At 38.6% G+C, this 12370-nt stretch overlaps 1 protein-coding gene across 2 annotated transcripts in view; it reads left to right on the top strand.

The window, feature by feature from the left end:
• The first annotated feature begins 666 nt into the window (after positions 1-666).
• The window catches only part of nfat5b (nuclear factor of activated T cells 5b), a 37825-nt gene continuing 26121 nt past the window's right edge, over positions 667-12370 (top strand). For both annotated transcript variants that reach the window (XM_053315964.1, XM_053315955.1), the window contains exon 1: positions 667-910. In XM_053315964.1, the coding sequence (XP_053171939.1) occupies positions 838-910 (73 nt within the window). In that variant the 5' untranslated portion in view covers positions 667-837. The remainder of the gene's footprint in view (positions 911-12370) is intronic.

Genomic DNA, 12370 nt, shown 5'->3' with positions numbered 1-12370 from the left:
GTGGCGGTGGTTTACTGGAGTGCATTATATTGTATGGTGTTCCTAATATTTTGTCCACTCCATAAACATACATGAGGGTATCAAAATATTCGGCACGTTTCAATATAATGCACTCCAGTACATCACCACCACCACAGACTATGACCGTCACCTTTCTCAAAATGTTAACAAAAAAACAAAATGTATAAGCTTTGTAAAAATAGAGTTTAAGGCAGAGCTGTTGTATTGGATTGCATTAGATTGCCCTGGTGTGCCTAGTGAACTGACCAGTAAGTGAATAACACATAAGAAAACTCTACACATACAAACATATATCTCATAATCATAATTTTTGTTTTTTTACAGAATCAATAAACATATAGACATTTCAGACAGACAGACATATGGTGCATTAATGTGCAAATACATTATACTCTAGTTTATATAAAATAAATAAATAAGAATGAAAAATAAATATTATATAATTAGTCAAAAATTGGTCTATGCAGTTTAAACAATACATTTTAAAACAGTGCCTCATCAGGGGACTCATCCAGCTACTTCATAACACTCATTATCATAAATTATCCCTGCGTAATTTTTGTACGTATTGCGTCATGCGTATGGGGGCGTGGCTCCCGGTAAGAGCCTGCTGACAACAAACATGCGTCGTAGGCGGAGCAGAGGGGAGCCAGGCGAGTGACAGCAGAGACAGTTACCCAGCCACAGCGACAGGGTCGAGTCACATACTACAGTTGTGTGAACTTTGAAGGTTTTTTGATTGTCAGTGGAGAAAGTAATTTAACATTTCTCTCAGCGACGTCACGCTGTCCAGTTTCCTCACGCTGAGGGATTGCGATGCCCTCTGACTTTATCTCCCTTTTCAGCGGGGACCTCGACTTGAATTCTCCCAGATCCTTGTACTCTAAAGGTAAGCTAATAGCCCTTTTCTTATGTGACGCTCTTGTTGAAGTTTTTCCGCTATGTTGTAATGAGTTTGTGTGTGTTTAAGGATACTTGGTTGTTCCCGTCCGTGTGTGTGTGTGTGTGTGTGTGTGTGTGTGTGTGTGTGTGTGTGTGTGTGTGACGTTCATCCCCTTCAGTGTCATTCATTTATGAACTGCCAGCCGCCACACATGCTTCCTGATAACATTTCTGGAGTTAAGTTTTGAGTTTCTGATCCTTCAGCTTTCACTCTTTGGTTTTATTTCCCGGACCTAGGTCGGGTTTTTTTTTTCTTTCTTCAGCAGCTGCATTCACACCGGTCAGACCAGTTTACTTTTTCCCTGCCAGCTGAAAAGCAGTGCTGTGTATGTGGATGTCTGTGGGTTTGTTTGAGTGGGCCATCAGGGCCCCCTGCCCCTCCTCCACCCGATGCACCACATTGCTCTGCCCCTGAGGGTGGCGCTAGTGGGCACATAAACATTTATAGTGTCATCATCTGCATATGAGCCTGAAGCCATCAAATTCAAGCTTGTTTATTTGTCATTCACCCACATACAAAGTATATGGGAACCAAATATCGTTCTTCACATCTTACCACACAGGAAAAAGTACACTTACAAAACAAAAAACCAAACTACATCAAACGTCTGTGACACACCAGTGACTTCTTGCTTTTAAAGTTAGTTGCGCACACCCATATGTAAACAGTGTAACCATGATTGACAGGTTAAAATAGATAAATAGAAGCAGAGCAACAGTAAGATTATCTCACTGTGCAGCACTATGAGGGGTGTAATATTGTGAATATTATCTAAATAAATATATATAAATACTTTTCTACAACTTTGTTATAAAAACGATAAGAATAAAAGTACTATGAATAATGCCTGAATGTCCTCAGTTGTAATCATACACAGTATAAATAGGAGACATGGCAGTGATGATGGTTGGGTGTAAAGTGTTGGAGCAGGGTACTCATGAGGTGTGCCTTGCAGGAGCAGAGAGGTATACTCCAGGTGAGTTGTTTGTGTGTAATGTGGGGTTGTTGCTGTAATGCAGCTTTTAAAACTAGGAAGACAACACTTATGCCATATGACAATATTATTACATCCAACATCTGAGACGATATCTATTCACATATCACGATATCGATGTAATATATTGATATATTGTTCTGCCGTAGTAGACTGGCTCCACAGGAAGTGGAGGTATTAGGGCGCACTCCCGGGAATCCCAGAAAATCAACGATTTTTAAAAGGCAACATTGGCTGAGCCCTGGTCATTTCAATCAACACTAAATGCAACGAGGCGACATTATGCATATTAGGGCTGGGATGATCTGCGATCAGATCGTATATTGGCGATTGGAGGATTGCTGTTTATCAAGGCAATTTAAAAAACAAAAACAAAATGGTGCTCTACTGTGCATTAAGAGATGTTTCTGGAGGAAATATATGACTGTTAGAGAAGCCCTGTTTACAAACAGACCTACAATCCACTTTCTCTCTTCTCTTCTCTTCTCTTCTCCTCTCTTAGCACAGGGTACACTGTCAGCCAGCCCTGTGCTGACAGTGACAGGGCACATCTCTTTGATCCGAACCGACACAGCCCGTTTGCTCATGCTTCGGGGTCGTTCAATAGAGTAATTGCAAATAAATATTGTTTTAATGTGTAACTATTGAAATGTTCACACAAGGGCTTTCATAAATTCCTACAGTGTTGCAGGTTAAAAGTTAATGACATCGACTTGAAGTGAGGAGGAGCAACACGTCTCCGGCTTGTCAGTGCAGCGGTGTCGCTCACTTTTGCATGCATGTGATGCAAAACATTAAAAATAACATTATACATCATTATAACAAAAAACAAAACGTGCCCCCCCTTGCCGATGTAATTGATGTAATCTAGGGTTAGGGTTAGCCCTAACCCTAACCCTAACCCTCAATGACAATCTACAATTTGAAAAAAAAGTAAGTCATTTGGCAACTTCTAAGTCATTCAGTTAAACTAAGTCTATTTCTGCGAGAGTGAATGATCACTCAAAGTGTTCCAACTTTGAGTGATCAAAGTTTGCTTTTACTAGAGTCTTTTTTACACAAGTATCTGTAGTACTGCATACTACACAGGCATGACTCAGAAGAAGAAGCTTGCACTTTTGAATCATAGTGCGTTGTGTTAATTGATTGGCTGTGTTGTGTTTTACCAACAACATGCACAGCACGCCAACACGCACCTGTGCATGTTTTATGAGAGCAAACTGTCTGTCTATGTTTTTGTACAACGTATGTGTCGGAGGCAACCGTGCTTGAGTACACTTGGATTTTGAGGTAATGTGAGTGCGGGCCAGCAGGGGGATAGGGGAGGGGGGACATTCGTTCTTCAGCAGGGTATAGAACAACTAGCCCTAGTGTGAGTACGCCCTTAGTCTGCTTTCTTGGCTACCGAGTTGGTGTTGAGAGACTAGACAGGGTCAACAGAGATGAAACCACTGATGAACAGTGGAGTGGTCAGGTGGCGTACTCTTGAAGTCAACAACTATCTCCATTTATTTTTTCTACATTAAGAGATGTATTGTTGTCAATGCAACAGCTCACCAGTTGATCCACATCCTCTCTAAATGATGTGTCATTCACATTTGCATCATCAGCAAACTTGATGATGTGATTGGATTGGGACATGGCTGGACCATTTTGGTGGAGTGGCGTAAAGGTAGAAGAACCCAGTTGACCAGGTTTAACTGGTCAACTGGGTTGTGTGTATTTTTTTTAGCAAGCTATATTTTCATCAAATAAGGTCTGACTTAGTAATCACTGTGTGAAACTAACAATTCCATCATCATAGACCGATGCAACGTTTTGAAGCCAGTATCATATATGAATCATACATAAATTAATACATTTAAAACCTAAATTTAGTGACTGAAGATTTGTGTATATGCTGGCTCAGTTTTTGTCACATCACAATGCAACGACATCCAGCAATACACCATACTGGACGCTCAAATATGTGCAATCATAGGTAGATTAACTTTGTAACATGAATGGTGTATTTCTACTGTTTACTTTGTGATGGTGGAGAGGTCACACCTTCTCTGGGTTGTTCCTCATAGTATTACAAACTGCTGTGTAGCGTTTTGTTGTCTGATAAGCCTTAAACTCATGGATCTTTTACTCAAATCAGCTTCCCTAATCTGTATCTCATTGTCTCACTGAAGATGTCCTTTGCATTTTTTTGTTGGTAATTGGTCTTTTTTGCTAAGCTAGGCTAAACACTAAAGCACAGTATTTATCTCTCTACGGCATGTAAGAAGAAATAATTATCTGAGTCTTTTATCTAACTGGTTAAAACAGCATTATTCTTGTAATTTTACTATGTTCTGTTCAGGTAAAACGACTTAACAACAACTAATAATAATAATTAAGCAAACCTAAACACGGGCTAAAAGAATCTGTTCATTCAAATTACAAAAAATAAAAATAAAAAGTGGTACCTTTTCTGACTTGTCGTATCAAGATGAGCAGATAGTTTTGCTTTTAATTGCTGAGAGTTTAGGTTATCTGCATTGATATTTGCAACTCTTAATATTACTTAACAGATGTTAAAATTCTCACTTTCACAGATTGAAACAATTAAAAGGTGGTCAAGCGATACCATTGAGAGGAACTGAGATCCAATAGTGAAGTTAAATAACTAAATTTTTCCCAATTGATCAGGAAAATGTGTTTATCCATGATCAACACTACCTGACAACCTGTTATAGACTTTTGTCATTTCTTGTGCACCAAATCAGCTTAAATTTCTACGAAAATACCAACAGTAACTTGTTCTTTTGCTTAGCTTTTTTGCTTACTAATCAGTAGGGGTGTGACGAGATCTCGTGCCATGAGAAAAACGCGAAAACGCGACGATATTTCTCATCGAAGTGAATTTTGTCTCGCGAAACTATAATTAAGGGGAGCACCAAAAAAAAAAAAAAGAAAAGATGATTGGTTTTCTATCACTCATTCGCACTTCATGTCTTCTTTTTATAATGTCACGTGTGGATCATTAACTTTGTTGTGGCTTCTACCTGCAGTCAGAAGTATGAGATGAGGACAGGAGCAGCAGTAAGTTGACCTCAGGTAATTAAAAGAACAGTCATTTATTTCCTCATTTAAGTTTTTTCTTAAAAATATAGTTAAAATCTGGTCCCGATCTCGTGAACCCAATATCGTGTCTCATCTCGTCTCGTGAGCTGAGTGTATCATCACACCCCTACTAATCATACAGTGTTGTGTCAGGCTTGTTGCTTAGCTGTGTGGAGGTGAGATTTATTTAGCATCTTACAGACAAATGCAGCTCTGCTTTGGTGGTGTGTTGGATTGCCCTTTTGGTGAAAGGACAACAGTGTTAATGTATGCAGCTGAATACGTGACCTGTGTGAGGAGACTTTAAAGGACACTCTATAAAAATATTGAACAGGTTATTTTGGTGAGTAAGGATGTTCTACAGAAAAAGCCAAAGCAGGCAACACCAAGACAAGAACAATTTACTGTAACGATGGCACTCAGGATTCTCAAACCACTTTTGTAGTTTTGTCGGTTGTGGGTTAATAGGTGCCATAAAATATCTTCGCAGCAGTTTCACATCAAAGCTAAAGAATGTTATGGCTTTCCATAACAAGTTCTGTCAAGCTCTGTTAACAATTGTAAGACCGCAGATCTTGACATAGTTTAGTTTTTTTCATATTGACACCCACCAAAGCCTGGTCAATGATTAAACCTCTGGCTGCTCTGTGTGTAAACCTTGGCTTAAATAGCACTCTATTAATATTGACTCTGCTGTGTTAAGCAAACTTAGCGGCATGCGCTTAAAAATACTTGATTGCCTTGAAAGCTTGTTGATATCTGATGATGAAATTAAAAAAATACAGTTGAAGGTAGGCATCTGAAATAGAAGGAAAAGTATCTTTAGAGTTCATGATTTCTTTACAACCATAAAAACATTAATAGATGGACTTCGACCTCAAATGATCATTTGGAACAGAAGGAATAAAAATACACTTTTTTTTACTGGTTTGACATAAACTTTAGATCATTGTAAACACTGTGAAGTAGAGACATTCAGTGTTTACAGGAACATTCTTTACAGTGTCTTTATCTGTTCAACATCGACCCTGACCTGTTCTGCATGCTTTAGTCTGCCAGTTGTGCTTCACTCTGAACTGCTCAGGGACTTTTTTTTTTTTTTGCCAGGTGTCACTAAAGAAGAAATAACACGATTGGGTCAGACACTGTATTGATATCTAAAATCAGTTCTCACTTTTGAAAGCATATTTTGAACATTATTTTCCCATGCTTTAATGATGACTATGTGTGCATCATCACACTGAAGTTTGCGCAATGTATGCTTAGCCAGCCAACTCTCAGTGAGACAGCGGTGTGAGCTCTCAGATCAGTCTGATACTCTGAATCTACTACTGTGAATATAGATGATGGTAAAGAATCTCGATTCCTGGAGGATCCTTGGTGTTCTCCACAGGTCCTGGTCTTGGCTTTTAAGCTCCCTGATCATTGAGAATGCTGGGGCCACAGTTTGTCATCAAAACCCCCCTGTTTAGTGTCTACAATACTTGTATTATGCAAGCTCTATTACTCTTTACTCACTACCCCCAGGCGTCTTATGGCCCTCTCACACCAAAAAACTTTACCAAGAAACTTTACCTGTGCATTGACTACAGGACCCCAGCCCCCGTCCCAGTGACAAGGAGTTAATGAGGTGCAGTTTTCAGAACAGTATGGACCAGGAATTTCTTGTAATATTAATGACATTTAAACATCTTCTTTACTAATGTGGAAGAGAGTGAGATAAAAGAGTGGGCGGCAGAGAGAGAAAGGCGGCCTGAGAAAGAACTTTTGGTGTTGTTTTGTGGTGTACCCGAGTGGAAAATTAACCAGTAGACACCAAACACGTTCTTTCCACTTCACATATAGGTAGGTAGTGTTTCTGGCATATGTGGTTTACCCATCTATTATAGCTGCAACTACTGATTGATCAGTTAATTGTTTTGTCTATGAATTGTCAGACAATTGTGGAAGAATACTATAGGAGATATATTACAATGTTTTGTTTGACCAGCAGCTCAAAACCCAAAGGCATTTCATTTATTATAACACAGCAACTCTCCTCATTTGAGAAGCTAGAAGCAGTGAGTGTGGCATTTTTGCTTGGACATTCAATAAAGCAAAGATTAAGATATATAGTTGAACTACTGGTAGCAGAATAATCTTTTAGTTCTCATGTATTTATGTTTAGGTTTAAGTTTTGGTTGGAGTCGTGTGTGTGTGTGTGTGTGTGTGTGTGTGTCCTAACAAAAACAAATGTAGTGATACAAATTGCTCACAGAAGTGGTGCAGGTTGACCTCCTTACCTTCTTTTGAATCTATTTGATTAATCATTAACACTAAACAAACCCCAATAAAAAGACAAATGAGGCTCAAGTCAAAATATCACCTCCTCTGGTATTTACTGCACACTTATGACTTTGTTTCAGCCGCGCCAATCAATGCTCGAGTGGTTTAACCTGTTGAAACCGTGGCACCTGGTTCTGATACTGAAGGGTTCATTTTTTTGTCATTTATTTCTTGCTTGTGTTGCAGAACTATAAGACAATAATAGATGCATTTTAAAGTGACCACAGTTACATCTTGTCCATTTGATGTCATACCTGGGGTCATCAGCCACTCACCTTGTTGCTGCTACTTTTACACTCTTCAGTAAATATTTTGCAGATGTATTATTTACACAGCCTTTATACTCACTAGGAATCTTACACACTTCATTTGCATTTTCTTTTTGCACCAAATACCAAAGCTGCTGCCACTTGACATCCTTGACTTTTTTGTGATACTTACAATGTTATTTTCTTATGATATAATAAACTTATTTTGTGTCAAATTTATGATGATGCAACATCTTTATACTATGAAAGATATTTGAATGTGTCCTGCGACAGTTTAGCCTTCACTATCTAGCATGTTTTTAAGAGTGTATTTCCCAGTTTTTTCCACACACTTCTTTTTTGTGAGAAATGTTGCAGACCTTTGTCTCCTTGACCTATTTTAGCTTAGCATGTTAATTGTGTTCATGTAATGGAAGCAGATCTTAGTTTACCCTGAAGCAGTCACATTATCACATTATCTGCTGTTGAATGGAATTTATTTTCTGGGTAGATGCTGCGGTGGAGCAGAGTTTCACTTGGAAAAACAACATTGGCAGTTTCATAGTACATGAAGCTCAGATTCTGCCTCTCCATCAAGGTGTTTGAGCAGCATTGTATGTCTCTGGTATAGTAGTTCATCATAGGATGATGATGTTAATAATGGCCAAAATGATGAGTAAAAGATGCATTTTCAGATTTAGACTGTCACATGTAGCCCAAAGGAGCACAGGAGGCTGTGATTCCTAAAGCTTTTGCTTCCAATCATCTGGCAAATGTTTTCTCACACTCGTCTGCGAAAAGCCCAAAGCACCTGTGAGATCTAACATCCACCCCTCGTGTTTCTCTCCAGAGAAATACGCATCTGAACTAAGACATTAAATATTAAGTGCGGTGAATCTTGGCTGGCAGGATTCTTTCCATTGGCAGATGAGAAGCATGAGCTTATAACTAGACTGCACAGTGCACACACACAGTCCATACACACTCCCGGGATACTTTCTGACACATAATGAGCCACAGAAGATACCATAACTGTGACCTACAGTAATATCAAATAATGACATTAATAATCTTACATCTAAAGAAACCCCAAAACATGTGTGTTTAATTATAAGTGTTGGCTCATTTTACAATATAGTCAAAAAACAATTGCAGATATTTATTACAGACTCATTAATGTACCACCATAGCAGATGTTTCTTTTTTTTTTTTTTTTTGTTCACACTATGTTCTTTAACTGTACACTGACACTGTACACCAGAATTTAACTATAATCCAGCTCCAGTATACCAGTGTTGCAATAAATCCTCCCTTTGTTTAGTTTATTATCTTCAGTTTTTACTGTGCCAGAGAGGCGTTGATTCAACCAATAACTATACCCTGTGGTTGTGTATTCTTTGTTTGCAATATCCTGAAATAAGCGTCAAATTGAAACTAGCTGGATTACTCTCTGCAGTACTCTGACCTTCCCTCTCTCATGATCCTAGTTCTCATGCAGCAGCAGTTGTCCAGTATTTTGTCTGCAGTGATGCCTGACAAACTCACTGCATGTTAATAGTAAGGTGAATTATGCATTTTACGGCCAGTGGTGATTAGCTCATATATCATTTTGCCGTTTTGTGTTTTTACTTAGTGCAGCCCTGAAGTGATTTTTCTTCTGCTATCACAGTCGGCAGTGATGCATTTAAGTGATCTTGAAATATGATTTATAATTGCCAGTATGATCAGGTTTTGGTAATGGCAGCCAGAATTACAGGAATGACTAACTGTAACCCTTAAGTTACAGTCTTTAGGGTTAATTTGTTCTGAGCAGACTTGATCCCAGCTCTGATCACGTGGTGCATCATTAAAAAAAAACGTTTTTGGCACAAGATGGAGAGTGTGAAGTGCACTAAAAAATGATATGTGTATCTACTCTCAGTGGACAGTTTAACTGTCAAGAGGTGACTCAAAACAAGGGGAGGGTGCAGGGGGGACTGACATACAACAACTTGGACTTGGGACACTGTGACTGTAGTAGTATGCAAAACTACCACATGGTTAAAACCACAGATACACATGAGTTCATGGTGCAGCACCCTGCTCAGAGTGTTGGTGTTGTGAGTGTATTTGAATCCAGTCCGGTTGACCACATTTGCATTAGGTCTATTCATCCTCAGGTCTAACTGTACTGAAGTCTCTTTTTTTTTCTCTTTTTTTTTTAGTTTAGTCTTTTAGTTTATGCATGTTGAGGTTGTTAAGGTTTTCCATGTGCATTTAAGCTTGGTCTAAGACCTCTGCATTGAACATTTTGGTGATATAATTTATGTCCCACTGCCCCGCTAGTAGTAGTAGTAAGAGTGGTGTCAGTGAACAGTGTTACAAAGTCATGAACATATGATATCTGCCCTCAGGTTTTTAAAATGGATGTTTTGAGACACTTGAGTCATGGTTTCAAAAACATGATCCTGATTTATGAAACCCTGTACAAGTACCCTGTCCTCACTGACTCTGTTCCTGTTTGGTCATAAATCCATCACATCACACGGTTGTTTCATAGAGACATGTACACAGAAGTATTGCATGATCTCCAGAAATCCTGAATCAGTGTTTCCCCCAGAAAACTTGCTAAGCCTGGAAGGGTGGCGGTGAAGCATTTTTTTTTTTTTTTGTGACAGGGACCTGACACAGGCCAGCAACTGACTGATAGCAGTGTCCTATAGGTAACAGATTCATGACGTAGTAGAATTTAGAGGGTGTGATTCCATACTGCCTTGCATTAAATCAATGTTAAAAGTTTACTGGAAATTTGAAAAAATGACTGTAATAATCATTGTAATCATGTGTTATTATAAGACATTTATTGACAATAATTAAGCACCAACTATAGTCTCACAAAAGATACAATGTTTTAATACAAAAACTACAATTAAAATAAATAAATGTTGCACCTTTGTTAGTCCAACTTCAGAAGAAAAATCAAGTAGCCTAGTTTGTGTGTAGTGACAGTCAGTGGTTTGTGGGGTGTGAGGTATTAGGTGATGAAAAAGACACCTGACCTCAAGCCCGCCATGTGTTCACATGTTGGCCATAAGTTGTTGCCATTGTGCTTTCAACTTTGTTACTGGTAAAAATAAACCAACATACATATAATACACTGGGGGGAAACGCTGCTGAATACCTGTGGCATAAAGCAGTCAAACATTCCAGTCTACAAGCTTTACGGTTATCGTATCTCAATATCCTGTTTTTTTTCTTTTCATTTCTTTTTTCTGAGTCATCCGCTGTTTCCTCGGCAGACTGGCAGGGTCGAGGCGAACAGTGGCATTGGACCGTCCAATTTCCCTCTGCATCCTGTCATTGTTAGTTTCCTTCTTACTGTCTTTAGTGAAGTGACACTTGCATTAGGTGTGGATACTGAGACACAGCACAGGATGCCAGGTAGAGCCATGGCTGTCTGAAAGGATACATGACTGTGGCACTGAAATGCTTGCAGTTGAACACAAGAGAGAGCTGCTCTTTTTATTCTTTGTTATTTTCTTTGTTGTTTTGTTGAGAAAAGGGATGTGGCACTGAAAGAGGCACTGACCTAATCTACCCGCAACACACAGATCTTTTATCTGTACGTGGCTGAGCTTTGTAAGACTTCATCTGTCAATTTATTGACTTATATAAGCTAAACCGCTTGGTTTGTGCTATGTTTGTTAGAATTATTCGATTTGAAAATGGCACCCTATTCGTAATATCAGCAGCCTGCCTCCCCCAGATTCAACCTGGGAACACAGACAGTAAATAGCCGAAAGCTGCCTTTAAACCTTACTAAAATAATCACTTTACCATCCAACATTTTATATTCACACTGTTTTACTCTCACCTGTACCAACTCACTGAATTTTGTAACTCTGATGTACTTATATATACAGTTATGTTTGTGAAGGTGTGAAGATGGAGTTGGAGTTAAAGTATGTTTTTGTGTTATAATTGGTGCTAATCCCTACCTGAAATAGAACAAAAGATTTCTGGATTAAGCCATGACATGAAGCCTCCAAATCTTTATGGTCTGTCATGATTCACACCTGAATTGATAATCTATAGCTAAGCAGCCTATATTTTATGAAGTGCTGTAAACATTGCTACTGTAGGTCTGCTTAGCTCCTGACTTCATCATAGACCTTTTAACCACGTGTAAAGCTGCCATGCTGTAGTCTCATTTAAAATCAAAGGTCATGTTTGTTCAGACCCCCCACACAGTGGAATCTCTTGCCTGAAGACAAGTTGAGGCGAGTCAAGGTGAACTTTCTCGCTCCTGAACAGCTTTGCATACATTTCTGTAGGTAATTGTTTGCCAGCGTTTTCTTTTCCTCCGTTTTTTCCTGAGCTGTCAGTGTTATTTGTTGCCCTTATTGACCTCAAGCTTTATAATTTGCTACTGTTTCAGAAGAATAAGCAATTGCTGTTCTTATTAGTTTATTAATAATTGATTATTAGTTATTTTTATTTATTGGTAGGGATTTATAGAAAGCCATCAAGTTATTCTCACAGTTTCTTTTTACCATGTTGAACTTTTTTCTTTTGAACTTTGCATATTGCCAGAAAGACTCCAACATGATTTAGTTTTAGTTTTTAGAGAAATAATATTAAACTTACTCTCCTCTCCTACTTTTAATAAGCCATAATCATGAGTCATTATATGAGTAAAATTGTTATTATATTATGTCAGTATGACTTTGTTCAGTCTCTTTCTTGCCACTCCTGTATTTGTCAGAGTTT

Source organism: Scomber japonicus, chromosome 1, assembly GCF_027409825.1.
Source record: "Scomber japonicus isolate fScoJap1 chromosome 1, fScoJap1.pri, whole genome shotgun sequence".
Classification (NCBI taxonomy): domain Eukaryota; kingdom Metazoa; phylum Chordata; class Actinopteri; order Scombriformes; family Scombridae; genus Scomber; species Scomber japonicus.
Note: the sequence above shows the minus strand (reverse complement) of the source record. Positions and strands in the feature narration are given on the sequence as shown.